At 38.2% G+C, this 18,533-nt stretch overlaps 1 protein-coding gene across 20 annotated transcripts in view; it reads left to right on the top strand.

The window, feature by feature from the left end:
- SRPK2 (SRSF protein kinase 2) overlaps positions 1–18,533 on the top strand; it is a 252,202-nt gene that overhangs the window by 191,192 nt on the left and 42,477 nt on the right. For all 20 annotated transcript variants that reach the window (XM_082691879.1, XM_082691871.1, XM_082691876.1 and 17 more), the window contains 3 exons: positions 16,607–16,715; positions 17,399–17,486; positions 17,682–17,769. In XM_082691879.1, coding sequence (XP_082548005.1) covers positions 16,607–16,715; positions 17,399–17,486; positions 17,682–17,769 — 285 coding nt within the window. The remainder of the gene's footprint in view (positions 1–16,606; positions 16,716–17,398; positions 17,487–17,681; positions 17,770–18,533) is intronic.

The following is an 18,533-nucleotide window of genomic DNA, read 5'->3' as shown; positions in this document are numbered from 1 at the left end:
GAGAGAGAGAGGAGGAAGCAGGCTCCCTGCTGAGCAGAGAGCCTGATGTGGGGCTCGATCCCAGGACCCTGACATCATGACCCGAGCCGAAGGCAGCGGCCCAACCACTGAGCCACCCAGGCGCCCCTGGCATTCCTTTCTTATTAAAGATTCTATTTTTAAGTAATCTTTACACCCTGCATGCGGCTCGAACTCACAACCCAAGACCAGTTGTTGCTTGCTGTACTGACCGAGATAGCCAGATGCCCCTTGAGGGTCTTTTCTAGCAAAGTGAAAATGTCCACATCATTATATTTTAGAAAAACTTTGCTGTATCTATAAAATTATGGCACTAAAGAAATTACAAGAAACTTAGTTATTGATCATAAAAGTAGATCAAATCCTTACTCTATTTGATTTTTGTCTAGAATCACATTCCAACTTTGTAAATATTTGGAGCTGTTAGTGGACTTTAACCCTTAAATATTTGTAGATCCTTGATGGCCATGTTTAGGGTCTTAGAAATAGTATCAGGGCTCACTTTCCTTCTTATCAGTTTATCTTAAGTATTGTACATTTTAATTTTGCAATATAAAAAAGTATAATTTTTCCACTGCTTCTCTTAGCGGTGTATTTATTTGATATTACTTGGGATACATTTAAATTATTAGTTTACTTTTCCCCTTTCTGTTCATAAGAGAAATAAAGGGAAATCTTCTAAGGATATGCTGTATTAGTAAATTCTGTTCGCAGTTAATAATGAAATAACTCTCGATCAACTCTCAAGGCTTTTCACAATCTGATCCCAAAGTGCTTTTCTTGTTTTCTTCTTAGCAGCAAACGGAAGTATTGATTTTACTGTGAGCCTGCCTTCCTGCTGTTGTAATTTTCCTCTTGCTATCTCTTTTTCTTTCTGGGCCTTCCTCTGTTTTTTGTATTTTTTTGTTTTTCTGTTTGGGTGTAATATTAACTCAGAATTTAATGCTAGCCCACATCCTCATACCACACCAAGGAACAGACAACCAGCCTCGCTCCCATCTGTGTCTCTTGTGTTCTCTGCTTTCTCTCTCGTGTATTTTATTGACTTGCCTGCTGTGATCAGGTACTATGTGCTAGGGACACTGTCTCTCTCATCGTAGTGTTTAAAATCTCCTGGGAAAGGAGCGCCTGGCTGGCTCCTTCCATGGAGTGTGTGACTCTTGATCTCTGGGTTTTGAGTTGAGCCCTACATTGGGTAGACAGATTACTTTAAAAAAATCTTTGGCGTGCCTGGGTGGCTCAGTCCTTAAGTGTCTGCCTTCGGCTCAGGTCGTGATCCCAGGGTCCTGGGATCGAGTCCCACATCAGGCTCCCTGTTCAGTGGGAAGCCTGCTTCTCCCTCACCCACTCCCCCACTTGTGTTCTCTCTCTCAGCGTGTCTCTCTCTGTCTTATAAATAAATTAAATCTTTAAAAATAATAATAACAAAATCTTTAAAGTAAAATCTGGGGAAAGACAAATGAGAAAATAATTAAAACATTGTGCTTTGTAACAGCATAATGAGACATTATAGAGGTTCATAAGAGTAGTACAGGACAGGAGCTTCTCCTCATCCAGGAGAAATCAGGAAATGCTTCCAAGGAGAGGGCCTTGTTTGAGCTTATCCTGAATGATAAGTAGCTGTTAATTGTATCCTAACACTTTACATACTTGAGACATTTTACACATAAAATACATAGAATATAATAGACAAATAATGAGGAAATTATAGAAAAAATTAGTCACATTAAGGTTTATACATAAAGATATATAAATAGGTATCTGTACAATTTAAGAGTGTTGCAGATTTTCCTCTGGGTTCCTTAGTCATCAAAGCAAGGAAGGAAATGCAGTGGTTGTGAGACTGACAGTTTTCATAAGATGAAAACAAACTAGTCACTCTAAACAAGAGTGCTTTCTCATGGTGCTAAAAATAAATCTATCATGAACCAAGACATTTGTGAGATTTTATTCTTCCTGCAAGCTGATAACTTAGCCAGCCAGTTTCACAGATGCTTGCAGAAGACATGATACTCCTGCGTCAGAAACCAAGGGTTTTATTACAGCACAAGAAGCAGCGTGTGCTCATGTCCATACTGGTTCCCCCACTGCCCCAGTCCCACAGAGGCCATGTGGAGGCAGGCCCAGGTCGGTGCTCTTCACACTGTGCCTTTGTATCAAAGCTGAGGAACTTCAAGCTTGGGAAACTATAATCTTTTCCTGGTATGCAACCAAACCTGCCCAACCTTTGTTCTTGGGGGTGGGGGGAGATGCTTATCATACTGGATAGCAAACCAGTGTGCCCTCTTCTCCAGTGGGAGATAGTATGTCTATTTTCCAAGGTTATTCACCTTGGAATCCTTTGAAAGATAGTCTGGAACAAAGGCTATCAATGTCTATATTCAAAAGGTGTGCAGAAATCTGGTTGGTTTGGGACCAAGTTCTCTCATGAGGTTATCATCAAGCTGGGGCTGCAGTCTTCTGTAGGCTTGACTGGTCCAAAGGATCTGCTTCCCTGATCATTTAGGTGGTTGTTGGCAGGTCTCAGTTCCTCACTGCTGTTCATTAGAGGCCTCAGTTACCTTCCACATGTGCGTCCCTCCACAGGGCTGCTCACAACAAGGCAGCTAACTTAGCAGAGAAGGGAGAGGAGGGAGCACCGAAGATAGAAGCCACAGTTTTTATAAGACAACGATAAGCCACAGTCACATCTCTTAGGAAATGACATTAAACTTGAATTTTGAAAACCTCGATTCTTTTAAAAGTATATTTTAATGTTTGAATACACCATTGATAAATAAAAAGAAGAGTTTCTTTAATAAATTTTTAAAAAGACTTTATTTATTTAACAAAAGCATATGAGCCATTGACTAGGGTGGAGGTTGCAGAGGGAAAGAATCTCAAGCAGACTCCACGCTGAGTGTGGAACCCTTCATGGGGCTCAACCTCATGACTCCAAGATCACAACCTTAACCAAAGCCAAGAGTCAGATGCTCAACTGACTGAGCCACCCAGCCACTCTCACCATTTCTATTCGTACTGGAAGTCCTAGCCACAGCAATCAGACAGCAAAAAGAAATAAAGGCATCTAGATCAGTAAGAAAGAAGTAAAACTTTTCACTATTTGCGGGTGACATGATAAGACAGAAACCCAAAAGATTCCACCAAAAAACCACTAGAATTGATAAAACAAGTCCACTAAAGGTGCAGGATACGAAATCAGTGTACAGAAATCTGTTGCATTTCTATACACCCATAATGAATCAGTGAGAGAGAAATTAAGAAATCAATCCCATTTACAATTGCATCCCAAATTATAAAATACCTGAGAGTAAACTTAACCAAAAAGGTAAAAGGCCTAGATGCTGAAAACTATAAAACATTGATGAAAGAAATGAGCAGGACACAAAGAATTGAGGGAAGAAAAATATTGTTAAAATGTCTGTACTATCCAAAGCAATCTACAGATGTAATGAAATCCCTATCAAAATACCAGCAGCATTTTTCACAGAACTAGAACAATCCTAAAATTTGTATGGAACCACAAAAGACCCCGAACATCCAAAGCAATCTTAAAAAAGAGAAGCAAAACTGGAGGCATGACAGTTCCAAGTTTCAAGCTACATTACAAAGCTGTAGTGATCAAAACAGTGTAGAACAAAAATAGATACATAGATCAGTGGAACAGGATAGAAAACACAGGAATAAACCCATAATGGTATAGTTAATTTTGAACAAAGCAAGAAAGAATATGCCGTGGGAAAAAGTCTCCAACAAATGGTGTTGAGAAAACTGGATGGCTGCACTGGACCACTTTCTTATACCATAGACAAAATAAATTCAAAATGGGGTAGAGACCTAAATGTGAAAACTGAAACCATAAAAATCCTGCAAGAGAGCACAAGCAATAATTTCTCTGATATTGGCCATAGCAAAATTTGTCTAGATATGCCTCCTGAGGCAAGGGAAATAAAAGCAAAAGTAAACTACTGGGACTCCATCAAAGTAAAAAGTTTCTGCACAGTGAAGGAAACAATCAAAACTAAAAGACAACCGACTGAAAGGGAGAAATTTGCAAATGACATATCTGATGAAGGGTTAGTATCCAGAATGTATAAAGAACTGATACAACTCAACATCCAAAAAACAAATAATTCATTAAAAAATGGGCAGAAAACATGAACAAATATTTCTCCAAAAAAGACATCCAGATCACCAATAGACACATAAAAAGATGCCCAACATCAGTCATCGTCAGGGCAATACAAATCAAACTACAGTCAGATAACACTCACACAAGTATCACATTAGTGAGAAGGGCTAAAGTCAACAAACAAAAACATGTTAAGATGTAGAAGAAGAACCCTCTAGCACTGTTGGTGAGAATGCAAGCTGGTGCAGTGACTGTGAAAACAGTATATGGGAGTGCTTGGGTGGCTCTGTCATTAAGCTGCTGCCTTTGGCTCAGGTCACAATTTGAGGGTCCTGGGATCGAGCCCCACATTGGGCTCACTGCTCAGTAGGAAGCCTGTTTCTCCCTCTGCCTACTCCCCCTGCTTGCTCTCTCTCTCTCACTGCCAAATAAATAAATAAAATCTTTTAAAAATGAAAGCAGTATAGTTTCCTCAGAAAGTTACAAATAGTACTGCTCTACGATCCAGTAATTGGACTAGTGGGTATTTACCCAAAGAATACTAAAGCAGCAATTCAAATGGATACGTGCACCCTTGTGTTTATTATAGCATTATTTACAATAGGCCATAAATTATGGAAGCAGGCGAAATGTCCATCAGTAGATGAGATTGTAAAGAAAATGTGTGTATACACACATATATACAGTGGAATATTCACCATAAAGAAGAATGAAATCTTGGGGTGCCTGGGTATCTCAGTGGGTTAAAGCCTCTGCCTTTGGCTCAGGTCATGCCCAGAGTTCTGGGATCGAGCCCCACATTGGGCTCTCTGCTCAGCAGGGAGCCTGCTTCCACCTCTCTCTCTCTCTCTCTGCCTGCTTCTCTACCTACTTGTGATCTCTGCCTGTCAAATAAATAAATTTAAAATAAAAAGCTTAAAAAAATGAAATCTTGCCATTTGCAGCAATGTGGACTGTGCTAGAAAATATAATACAAAGCAAAATAAGTCAGCCAGAGAAAGACAGATATTATATGATTTTACTTATATGTGAAGTTAAAACACAAATGGGCAAAATAAAAAGAGACAAACCAAGAACCAGACCTTTTTTTTTTTTTTTTAAAGATTTTATTTATTTAGGGTGCCTAGGTGGCTCAATTGGTTAAGCAACTGCCTTTGGCTCAGGTCTTGATCCCAGAGCACCGGAATCGAGTCCTGCATCAGGCTCTCAGCTCCACGGGGAGTCTGCTTCTGCCTCTGACCTTCTCCCCTCTCATGCTCTCTCTCTCTTTCTCTCCTTCTCCCAAATAAATAAATAAAATCTTAAAATCTTATTTATTTATTAGAGAGTGCAACTGGGAGGGGGCAGAGGAAGAGGGAGAGAGACTCTCAGGCAGACTCTCTGCTGAGCATAGTCCAGCATGGAGCTGGAACCCACCACCCTGAGATCACGACTCAAGCTGAAGCCAAGCATTGGATGCCTGACCGACTGAGCCACTCAGATGCCCCCAGACTTAACTATAGAGTTTGTTCTCTGCAAATGAATGGAGTGGGGGGACTTAAAAAGGTGATGGGGATTAAAGAATACAATTACCATGATGAGCACTGAGTAATGTATAAAATTGTGAAATCACTATACTGTATACCTGAAACTAATATAATGCTATATGTTAATATACTGAAATTGAAACAAAAACCTTAAGAAAAAAATGAGTTTCTTTCTTTTTGACATTTGGCAGCTTTTAATCATCATATCTGGTGTATCACAAACCTTTTACAAATTGGGCTACATTAGTGAATTAAAGAGCTATAGACAATACTCTGAACCCTGGTCTGCTGACTTGTTAGTCTGTCATTAGTCACAGTGGATTTGGGTAATGGCAGAACAATAGGGAACACTTACGTGGCACTGAGTGTGTACCCGGGTACGGTCCTGATCAGGTGACTTGTAGGGGCAAATTCCCAGAGAAACAGACTAATTTGCTCTGTGTCACATAGCTAGTAAATGCCAGTGTGATTCAAATCAGCACCCTTTTAAAAGAACAAATCTGAGTAAGTAATTGGCAGTTAGGCAAGAGCTTAAAATTATTCATGGGACTTTATATGAACATTTTATATATTCAGGGTCTCTCAATCTATGGATTTTACTTAAATCTCTGTGGCTCTACTACTGAAATTGTTCCTCCGTTTTATCATATTTTACTCTCAGGTCATTTTTGTTGTTACTTCTTTAGGTCATAGATAAGTAGGAGTCTTCTTGCGGAGCATTTTCCTTTGCTCTGGGTTTCCCTGTAGAGCTCTCTCCTATTCATGAGTGTTACAGAGAGTATTTGGTATAACAACAGATTAACTTATATTCAAAAGGTTTTTTTTAAAATAAGATTGTATTTATTTGAGAAAGATAATGACAAGGGACAGTGAAAGAGGGAATGAGCAGGGAGGAGAGGGGAGGAGAGGGAGAAGCCGGCTCCCTGCTGAGCAAGGAACCTGGTGCGCTGCTCAATCCCAGGACCCTGAGATCTTGACCTGAGCTGAAGGTAGATGTTTAACTGACTGAGCCATGCAGGCACCCCTCCAGAGGGTTTTTAAAAAATGATTGTATTTATTTGAGAGAACACATGTGCACATGTGTGCAAGCAAGCGGTGGAGTGTGGGGAGGAGCAGTGGAGTGAGGGAGATGGAAGGAATCCCAAGCAGACTCTGTGGGGAGCAGTAGCCTGGCTGGCGGCTTGATCTCATGACCCGGAGATGATGACGTGAACCAAAACCAAGAGTGGGACACTTAACTGTCTGAGCCACCCAAGCACCCCTATATTCAAGAGTCTTTAAATAATAGTGATTCCTTTGTTTAAGGAATCACTATTGAATCTCCCTTAATATAAAGGGAGTTTAATAGTTCTCTCAGAGGCTTCCTTATTGCCTTGTTTTGTTTTGATGGCTACTAGGGATATTTTTTAATACTCTAATTTCTGCTGCCTTTTAATGTATAGTGTTATTAATGTTTCTACTGGGATGCATTGGATTTATTTTTTATTTTTATTCTTAGATTTCCATTAACATACAATTATTTTTTTCAGGGGTATATGTCTGTGATTCATCGTTCTTATATAATATCCAGTGTTCATTACAACACATACCCTCTCCAATGTCCATCACCTAGTTTCCCATCCCTCCCACCTCCTCCCCTCCAGCAACCCTCGGTTTGTTTCCTAAGATTAAGAGTCTCTTACAGTTTGTCTCCCTCTCTGGTTTTGTCTTGTTTCATTTTTTTCCTCTCTTCCCTTACGATCTTTTGCCTTGTTTCTTAAATTCCACATATCAGTAAGATCATATGATCATTGTCTTTTTCTGATTGACCTGTTTCACTTAGCATAATACCCTCTAGTTCCATCCACACTGTGGCAAGATTTCATTTTTGATGGCTGTGTAATATTCTGTGTGTGTGTGTGTGTGTGTGTGTGTGTGTTCTTTATCCAATTATTTGTCAATGGACATCTTGGCTCTTTCCATAGCTTGGCTATTGTAGACATTCCTGCTATAAACATTGGGATGCAGGTGCCCCTTCAGATCACTATATTTGTATTTTTGGGGTAAATACCCACTAGTGGTATTTTTTACCCAGCAGGGTTATAGGGTAGCTCTGTTTTCAACTTTTTGAGGAACCTCTATACTCTTTTCCAGAATGGTTGCACCAGTTTACATTCCCACCAACTGTGTAGAGGGTTCCCCGCATCCTTGCCAACACCTGTTGTTTCCTGACTTGTTGATTTTAGCAATTCTTACTGGAGTGAGGTGATCTCTCATTGTGGTTTTGATTTGTATTTCCCTGATACCTGATGAAATGAAATGACATACAAAATGATTTGTATTTCCCTGATGAAAAAGTGGAGCACTTTTTCATGTGTCTTTTGGCCATTTGGATGTCTTCTTTGCAGAAATGTCTGTTCATGTCTTCTGCCCATTTCTTGATTAGATTATTTATTCTTTGGGTGTTGAGTTTGATAAGTTCTTTATAGATTTTGGATTCTAGCACTTTATCTGATATGTTATTTGCAAATATCTTCTCCCATTGGTCGGTTGTCTTTCGGTTTTATTGACTGTTTCCTTTGCTGTGCAAAAGCTTTTTATCTTGAGGAAGTCCCAATAGTTCATTTTTGTCTTCATTTCTCTTGCCTTTGGAGATGTGTCTAGCAAGAAGTTGCTGTGGCCTAAGTCAGAGAAGTCCCTGCCTTTGTTCTCTTCAAGGATTTTGATGGATTCTTGTCTTACATTTAGGTTTTTCATCCATTTTGAGTCTATTTTTGTGTATGGTGTTAGGAAATAATCCAGTTTCATTCTTCTGCATGTGGCTGTCAAATTTTCCAAACACTATTTGTTGAAGAGGCTGTCTTTTTTCCCATTGGACATTCTTTCCTGCTTTGTTGAAGATTAGTTGACCATAGAGTTGAGGGTCCGTTTCTGGGTTCTCTATTCTGTTCCATTGATCTGTGTGTCTGTTTTTGTGCCAATACCATACTGTCCTGATGATTACAGCATTGCAATAGAGCTTGAAGTCTGGAATTGTGATGCTGCCAACTTTGGTTTTCTTTTTCAACATTCCTCTGGCTATTCGGAGTGTTTTCTGGTTCCATACAAATTTTAGGATTATTTGTTCCAGTTCTGTGAAAAAAGTTAATGGTGGTTTGATAGGGATTGCTTTGAATGTGTAGATTGCTCTGGGTAGCATAGACATTTTCACAGTATTTGTTCTTCTAATCCATGAGCATGGAATGTTTTTCCATTTCTTTGTGCCTTCCTCAGTTTCTTTCATCAGTGTTCTGTAGTTTTCTGAGTACAGATCCTTTTCCCCCCCTTTGGTTAGGTTTATTCCTAGGTATCTTATGGTTTGGGGTGGGGTGCATGTGATTTAAATTATGCTGTAACTTATTAATGAATAAAAGAGTATTTTCGTAGATTTCAACATTTTTTATTTGATGTTGTGTAAACATCATTTTTGCAACTGTGAAATTTTACAAAGCTTATGTGGGATAAAATTTTAAAGCAATAGTTTATTTTCATATTTAGTTCTTAACCAAAATTATGGTTGCTAAATATTTGTAAAACTTGTTCATAAAGACCAATTACAATAGATTCTTATGAGTCATTGACAGGCAAACCATTTCCAACTCAGGCATGTTGTCAATACCTCATACTGAGAAAAGAGATATCATTGAAAATGGCAGTTTTTATTTTGGAGTTTTTTTTCTCTCTGTTTATTCACAATGCCAGTATTCACTTAATTCATATTAGAATTGTAGACAGAAAGAAAAGGGCTACATGTTTTAGCTCATGGGTGACTAGTAAAGCATGGTGTTGCAGAAAGAGCCCAGTGTTGAGAGTCTGGCGCATCTGGATGCTAATTCTGACTCCCACGTGCTTCCCTCGGGGCAGGGGATTGATGATGGTGGAGCCTCGCTAGCCACCCCCTGATATACACGTGCGCACGTGCATACACACACACACACACACACACACACACACGCACACTTGTTCAGTAGGAATGATAAGTATCATAAATGCAAGTAATCAAGAGTGGACCTTCAGTAGGCTTTTTTATTTTGCTTTCCTTCTAATTTATTTCTTAGAGGTAATTTTATAATTTTTTTAAAGATTTTTATTTATTTACTTGACAGAGATCACAAGTAGGCAGGCAGGGAGAAAGGAGGAAGCTGAGCAGAGAGCCCAGTTGCTGGGCGCAATGCGGGACTCGATCCCATGCTGGGCTTGATGCAGGGCTCGATGCGGGGCTCGATGTGGGGCTTGATGCGGGGCTCGATGCGGGGCTTCCAGGACCCTGGCATCAAGACCTGAGCCAAAAGCAGAGGCTTTAACCCACTGAGCCACCCAGGCACCCCTTCTTAAAGGTCATTTTAGTAAAAGTAGGGTCCCACCTGTGTGTGTTCTCTGGTCACGCTGCAGAGCATTCTCTGTCCTTCAGTGGTTGAAACTGGTTTTTAGCTGCTTGGGGCTTGCCTCTAGACAGCCCTCTCCCCTGCACACATTTGGAATGAGTAAGAGACTGGTTAAAAATGACGTGCATTTTATTATGGGAATTGTTGAACATACAGAAATGTTGAAGGAATAGTGTAGGGAGTTCCTGCATTTCCTCTGTGGAGGAGGGTGTTACCATTTTAGCATCGATGAGGAGTTGCTGACATTCTCCCTTATTTGCTTTATTGTATACATATATATTTTTTCTTTTGCTGAATTACTGAAAAGGAAGTTAGAAAAATCATGACACTGTACTCCAAAAAATTTTCAGCAGACTTATCTAAGAATAAGCATTCTCATTATATAACCATGATGTCATTGTTTGAACTAAGAAAATGAATAATTCCGTAATATCTAAAATCCATATCTTATTTAAGTTTACCTAATTGTCTGAAGAAATGTCCTTTATACCTATATTTTTTTTCTTTTTAAATTTGGGGCCTAATAGGATTTACCCATTATAATAACTTTTTTTTTAAAGTTCTTTTAATCTAGGAATGACCCCCCTCTTCTTTCCATTCCTTGGCGACTTTAAGTCTGATGCTGTCTGTAGGTTTTTCACAGATGCTCTTCTGTTCCTACTTTGTCCAGAATTTTGACCAGGAGTGTGTGTTGGCTATTAGGAGATTTTTTTTTTCCTATTTATTGAGCTAATCATATGGGTTCTAAGTTTTCATTCCTGGAATAAAACCTGCTTGGTCATGGAGTTTTATCCTTTTAATATGTTGTTTAATTAGATTTGATGAAATTCTGTTCAGAATTTTTATATCTACATCATGGGAAAAATTGGCCTGTAACTTTCTTATAATATCTTTGCCAGGCTTTGGAATCAAAGTAATGCCGGCTTCATAGAATGAGATTAGGAGTATTTCCTCCTTTTCAGTTTTCAGGAAGTATGTAGAATTTTAAGTATTTTTCCTGTAAATGTTTGAGATTATTCACCAGTTCATTTTTTATGGGAAGGTTTTTAACTACGAATTGATTTTTTTAGAAACAGAAACAGTTTTTTAGGTATGTGATTCTTGATTGGAGCTTGGGTATGTTGTGTTTTTCATGGTATTTGTTCATTTTGTCTATGTTTTCAAATTTATAGGTATAAATTTGTAGTATTCTCTATAGCTGTCCTTTTACTAGCTATAAAATATGTAGTGATGTCACCTCACTCGTGTTGGTAATTTCTGTTTTCTTTCTTTTGTCCATGGTCAACTTAGTTTATTATTTTCATTTTCTTTTGGTTTCACTGATTTCTTTCTTCTTATGTTTCTTATTTCACTGATTACAGCTCATGTATTTATTTTCTTTCTTTTGCATAATTGAAGTTACATTTGTTCTTTTTCTGTTTTTTTAAGCTGGAAACAGAGCTTATTGATTTGAGAACTTTTTTCTGATAATAGGCATTTAGTGCTCTAAATTTTCCTCTTAAGTTTTAATGTTTTAACAACATTTCGCAGATTCTGATGTTAGGTTTTCATTTTCATTTAGTGTAAAATTCTTTTTAATTTCCTTTTGATTTCTTCTTTATCCTGTGGGTTATTCTGAAGTGTGTTTTCCAATTTTGTGATATTTTCTGTTACTCATTTTTAACTTAATTCTTTTGTGGTGTGGGAACATACTTTATAGTACTTGAATTTTTTAGTATCTGTTGAAGCTTGTTTTTGCCCAGTATATGGTCTATGTTGGTACATATTCTGTAAAAAATGAAAAAAAAATATGTTTGCTGTTGATTAGAGTGTTCTATAAATGTCAATTATATCAAGTTGGTTGGTGGTGTATTCAAATCATCCATAGCTTTACTGCTTTTGTATCTGTTTTTTCTATTAACTTTTGAGGAAAGAAGCACAGATATCTTATGTGATCCCAGGTGTGTTTATTATTGTTCTGTGAATGACTTACATATTACCACACCTTCCTTTTTTTTTTTTTTTTAAAAGATTTATTGATTGATTGGATTGATTTTTTTTTTTTTTAAAGATTTTATTTATTTATTTGACAGAGATCACAAGTAGGCAGAGAGGCAGACAGAAAGAGAGGAGGAAGCAGGCTCCCTTCCGAGCAGAGAGCCCGATGCGGGACTCGATCCCAGGACCCCGAGATCACGACCTGAGCCGAAGGCAGCGGCTTAACCCACTGAGCCACCCAGGCGCCCTGATTGGATTGATTTGACAGACAGAGATCACAAGCAGGCAGAGAGAGAGGAGGAAGCAGTCTCCCTGCTGAGCAGAGAGCCCGATCTGGGGCTCTATCCCAGGACCCTGGGGTCATGACCTGAGCCAAAGGCAGAGGCTTAGCCCACTGAGCCACCCAGGCGCCCCCACACCTTCCTGTTTTAAGACTGCATGTGTTGGAGTTGATTCTCCAGTTTTTCTTTAGACCTTTTGATAGCCTTCGGTGGTTGTAGAGACAACCTCCCCACCAGAGGCCTGAGAAACTAGTGTTGGTTCAAAAGAAATGAGTACTTTATATAGTATCTTTATTAGAAAATAAAGACTTTGCTGAAAATCGTTCCAAACTATTTTGTATGACAGTGTTCTGAATTTTTGATTCACTCAAATTGACCCTATTTTTGGCTCAGCAAGGGAAAGAAGAGTCATCTGTATCTTTGGCCAACAATTTCTAACACAGCTAAGAAGGATAGTTTTAGAATTGCCTTCTTTGGAGCCTTGATAGTTGGAGTAGAGCTTTAGCTACAGTTTTCTTCAATGTACTGGAGGGATAGGAGTTGAAGAAGAAATCAGCATGTGAACTTAATTACTTAACAGTCAATTTTTATTCTCTAGTATTTACAATCCAATCTAGTATTTATTTTTTAATAATCAGAGATGAACTTCTAAGTGATAAGTGCATGGTTTTTATATTGAATAATACAAATATTGAAGTACAAGTGTGTCAGCTGAACCCCAAGGCATGGTAATTCTCAGGTGCTTGATCCTTTTTGGTACTCTGCCTGATGCCATGAACAGGATCTGTGGGTAGCACTGTTGATAAATTCCTGTAGTGCCTGTTGGTTAAACAGCAGCAGGAGATGTCCTTACCTCTTCTGTGACTGTTCTTAAGATTCCTTGTGTGCTAGGCAGTGTTGTCAGCCATGGAGTGTCCATTGCTAGCAGTCACTGCAGTGCACGCTGTTAGCTGATCTCAAGGAATTGGAGAATTAATTGCAAGAGTTACTGGAGTGTCCTTTTTCTCTACTTCTGTGGGTGTTGGGCAGGTTGGTGTGGTTTGTTAGGGGGAGTCATAGTCTACCTTCTGGCAGCATGAATATTATTTACCCTTCTAAGGGAAGAGGTTGAAAAATGGTCAGAAGAGGGGCACCTTCGTGGCTCAGTGGGTTAAGCCTCTGCCTTCCGCTCGGGTCATGATCTCAGGATGCTGGGATGGAGCCCCACACCTGGGATCTCTGCTCAGCAGGGAGCCTGCTTCCCCTTCTCTCTCTGCCTGCCTCACTGCCTACTTGTGATCTCTGTCAGATAAATAATATCTTTAAAAAAAATGGTCAGAAGAGACTTTTTTTCTATGGATTTGGTAGTTAGAGTAGGAGAATATATGGAATACTGGTTTGAAATTCTGTCATATTTTCAAAATAAAAAGATAGGTGTTTAGTACTTTTTATTGTTTTTATATTTGTATTAGAAAATTGCTTCTTTACCCCATCTTGTTTTAGTTGGCCTACTTTTAGGTATATTATTATTATTATTATTATTTTTAATCTCTGCTAGGTAAATCATTGTTAGCTCATCTGTGGGCTCCTGAGATACTGGGACTAAACTAGTAATTTCTTTTGTTCAACTTTCAGAGTCTTACTGAGAAAAGGAGTAGCTGTGCTTACACTGTGATTATATAGGAACTAGTGCTCTTCTGGTTGTTGGAGAATCCAAGTCTGAAACATACCATAAGGATACAAATCTCTTCTCTTTATGCATAATTCAATTATTTTTAAATTTAGAGACTTTAATATTGGGAATAATATGCAATTAAGTAGTAAACAGCTTTTAATTAAGCTCTCAAGTGTTCCCCAAATACTAAGACCAGGAAATAGTCCTGCACGTGTTAAAAACGAAATACATTTCTTCCTGGTAGACAGAGCATGGACTTCGGAATCTGACCCAGTTTCCAGCCCTGACCCTCTTACTGTCTCAGAGACTTGTGCCCACTTCAGCAGTATAGCAATCACACCATCAGCTTTGTGGGGTGATTGTAAGAAATGACCTAGACCTCGGTATTTCCTAAATACTTTGTGTTATGAAATGTGATTTGGTGTTTTTTGCTGTTGTTGTTTCTTTCTTTCTTTCTTTCTTTCTTTCTTCCTTCCTTCCTTCCTTCCTTCCTTCCTTCCTTCCTTCCTTCCTTCCTTCCTTCCTTTCTTCCTTTCTTCCTTTCTTTCTTTGTTTTTGAAGAAATCATTTCATGAGCAAATATGTCTGGGATTTGCAGCTTGCTCTTTTCTCTTTGAGGTCCCTCTGTGTGTTAAGACATTGGGCTCTTTGAACCCCTTGGTCAGGAAATCTGCTTTGCTTTGTTGAACTTCAAATTTCCCCAAAAGGACTTCTCCTCCCTTCTTCTTCCCACCCCCACCATGGAATGCCTGCACCATATTGTAGTTTCCTTTCCTTTCTTGGAATCTGGTTTTGAAAATAAAGTGCCTAGCACAGTGCCCCTAATTTGTACTTGGAAATTTATAGGTTTTTTCCTCCTCCTTTCCAGTGTTAATTTTAATGGTTGAAAACTTATATTGTAAACTCAGAGCCCAGTTCAATTTTAGTTTATTTTTTCTTCCAATTTTATTGAGATGTATTTAATAATTCAGCACTGTATAAGCTTAATATGACTTGACATATTATTTATTGTGAAATGATTACTACAGTGAGTTTAGTCACCATCTTTTCATTCATTTAATAATTTGCCATATTCTTAATTTATTATTTTTTAGCTCATATCTTTGACCCAGAATATTGTTAAAGACTTCGATATTAAGATCTGAGAAATGTTAATATAGTGGGAGGAGAGTAAAAACTCAGTATCTGGTCAGATTCCTGCTTCACTAATTCCATTGAGTAACAGTTTAAAAATTCATAAACATTTGTAGTGTTATTTGAAGTTTATTCCTAGCCCTCTGAAAGATACTGAGATATGTTAAAAGATGTGGCTTGAATACTTCTGCACCTGCTTTGAGCCTCTGAACACGAACTATCCAAGTCTTTCTTGAGTGATTTGTAAGAATTCTGTAGATTTAAAAAATGAGAGATAACAACATTGCAGTAAAAAAGCAGATGTTAATAAGAAGTAGGAAAGCATTGTTTGTTTTAATTAAAAAATTAAGGTAGATAAAAAAGAATAAAAGTAATTTTATACCCAGAGATGTTTGTTGCTAACATCTTTTTTTTTTTAATCTTATTTTTAAAGATTTTATTTATTTACTTGACAGAGATCACAAGTAGGCAGAGAGGCAGGCAGAGAGAGAGGTGGGGAGACAGGCTCCCTGCTGAGCAGAGAGTCCCATGCAGGTCTCTATCCCAGGACCCTGGAATCATGACCTGAGCCAAAGGCAGAGGCTTAACCCACTGAGCCACCCAGGCGCCCCTGTTGCTAACATCTTATCCTCCTAGATTTTTCCTAGTGTGTTTCGCAAAAATGGTAATCACATTCTACATGCTACTTTTTAGCCTGCTTATTTTACTTCCAAATGCAAAGTAAAGGTCTTTTAATGCTAGACATCTATGAAAGTACCCTTACCTTTCCCAAGTATCTGCCTCAACAGGGTGTCCTCTCTCTCTCTCTCCAGCCTGTTTCTCAGCAGGGCTTTTGAGGTTGGAGGAAGTATGGGGAGAGGAGCAAGCTCTGTTGGAGGGTAAACTGCTGTACATTATTTGATTCCTTATTGGTTATGCATAAACTATTGGTGTATGCAAAACGAGGTAGAGTACACATCTTTTATTTTGTTGAGTTATGTTCTACTGACCCAAAAAGATTTGTGTTGAATTTATTGCTTAAAAGAGAAGACAATGACTTGTGGGAAGGTGGCAAGCTGGTGTGTGCATATTATGTATACCTAGACTTAAATATAAACCCAAAATTATTGTTATGGAGTACTGAATGGCTTGTTGTCTTTCTGAGTTAAATCAGAATGAACAGAAAGTGTAATAGGAAGGTAAAGGACATTTTTGTCTTGATGGAAGATGTTTTTGAGAAAAATGTTTAATTATTAAACATACCTTTATCTGATTTTATTGTTTAGAGCTTTCTTAAATGGTATCAAGAACTGACTGAAGGGGGTACCTGGTTGGCTCTGTCAGTAGAGCATGTAAGTCTTGATCTCAGGGTCTTGAGTTCAAGCCCTAGGTTGGATATAAAGATTACTTAAAAATAAATAAAATCTTGAAGAAAAACGGACACAAAGGAAGAGATTTTATTACTATTTCTCGGAAATTAAAAAAAATTTTTTTAATAAAAGGTGGCTACCATCCAGTGAAAATTGGAGACCTCTTCAATGGCCGATACCATGTCATTAGGAAACTAGGATGGGGACACTTCTCAACCGTCTGGCTGTGCTGGGATATGCAGTAAGTGTACTTTGTCATTTGTGCATTTGATTTCTGGTCTGGTTCAACTTTATCATCAGGTATGGCTGAGGAGCACACCTACTTCTGTTGTGGTGTGTATAGTACTTAGCACAGGCCTGCCTCACCCAGCTAGACACCACCCTGCACGGCCCCGCTCCCCTTAAGAAGTTCATTTGTGTGTTATCTTAATATATTAACTTTTTCTGCTTTTATATCTGAAGCTTGTTTATTGAAATAGCATTATGTCAAACATACTGTTCTTGTGGTAATTCATCCACATCAGAAAAATATTCACATGTAAAATAATAATGTATTGGCCTTTAAAACCTGTGGTTTCTGACTTTCTTGTAAAAAAAAAAGTCATGACCCCATAGTTTGAAACCGAGCTCCTACCCAGGACACACACACAGATGGTGTGTATGTGTGTGTAATAAAACACAGGTGTTATAAGAATTACCCTTAATCTGTATGATGAACTCTGACATTTTTCTAGTCCACCTTACTTTTATTAGGTAAAAACAAAGCAAAAAAGAAATTGTTTTGATCCATTAGCCTATTGCTTAATTGTGGCCACACAGTTTGAAGAGTACTATTTTAAAGGGAAGGTTATTAGAAGTTTCTATTTATTGAATCGATTTTATTATAATGATAACTTCTGCTGACAATGTTAAATTTTTTTTAAGGGGGAAAAGATTTGTTGCAATGAAAGTTGTAAAGAGTGCCCAGCATTATACAGAGACAGCCTTGGATGAAATAAAATTGCTCAAATGTGTAAGTACGGCAAAAATGTGAATAATGCAAGAAGAATTAATGACTTAAAATTTTACAGAAGGATTTTTATGTTCAAATACTGAATCTTTTATTTTTAAAAACATTACTTTTGCTAAAATGTTTTTGGTTGGTTATAATGGAAACAACTTTCAGTCCTAAATGGTTCTGTTCTTGAATTCATTTTTCTTTCCATAGGTTCGAGAAAGTGATCCCACTGACCCAAATAAAGACATGGTAGTACAGTTAATCGATGACTTCAAGATTTCAGGCATGAATGGAATACGTATCCTTATTGACAGTTCCTTTTCTTCCTAATGATTTTTTACTTTTAAAATATGGAAATATTTTAAGCTTATTTAAACCTCTGTTTGCTGTATCACTGTCCACATAAAGCCTCTAATATCATTGCAGATTGTTATAAAATGGTATGCCAAAAAAACTCCCCAGCTGCCACCAGTCCATTTCGTGTCTGGTGTCATCTCTCTGAGGTTGGATAACATCTTAAGCATCCTTACTGCACAGGTACTGGGCTCTTTACAGACAGTCCCTCTACCTTCACTACCAAGCTAGGGAGGGCCTTGTATATGTGTGAGGGGAGAGCAGAGAAAGATGGGTTATAGTCATTTTTACAGACTACAGGGAGCAAAAGTTCATGTGTCAGTAGCCAGGGTTGTCATCTTACCATGTTTGGATCAGATCCATCATTTCTGTATTTGACCTGGTCAAACTCCAAAAGCCCAAGGACAAAGCCTTCTCCCACTTCAGATCCCAGAATGGCACCCTGTTTCTGCATCTCCTAAGCTTTAATCCTTGGGGAGCCACTTCTTCATACCCTGTATGTCTGAGGGAGGTTCTGTATTTCCTCTAGAGATTGGACTAGAAGCTACTACTAGTAAGTACCAATGCCTGCTAATGTCACCTTGACCTTTGCCTCAAGATTATTTTTGCTAGTTGCTGAGTGCATTTTTCCCCACTTGAAAAAAAAAAAAAGAAAAGATTTATTTATGTTTTGAGCAAGTTTAAGAGTGAAGGGGGACAGAGAGAGAA

This window comes from Mustela nivalis, assembly GCF_964662115.1.
Source record: "Mustela nivalis genome assembly, chromosome: 12".
In the NCBI taxonomy this organism is placed as follows: domain Eukaryota; kingdom Metazoa; phylum Chordata; class Mammalia; order Carnivora; family Mustelidae; genus Mustela; species Mustela nivalis.
Note: the sequence above shows the minus strand (reverse complement) of the source record. Positions and strands in the feature narration are given on the sequence as shown.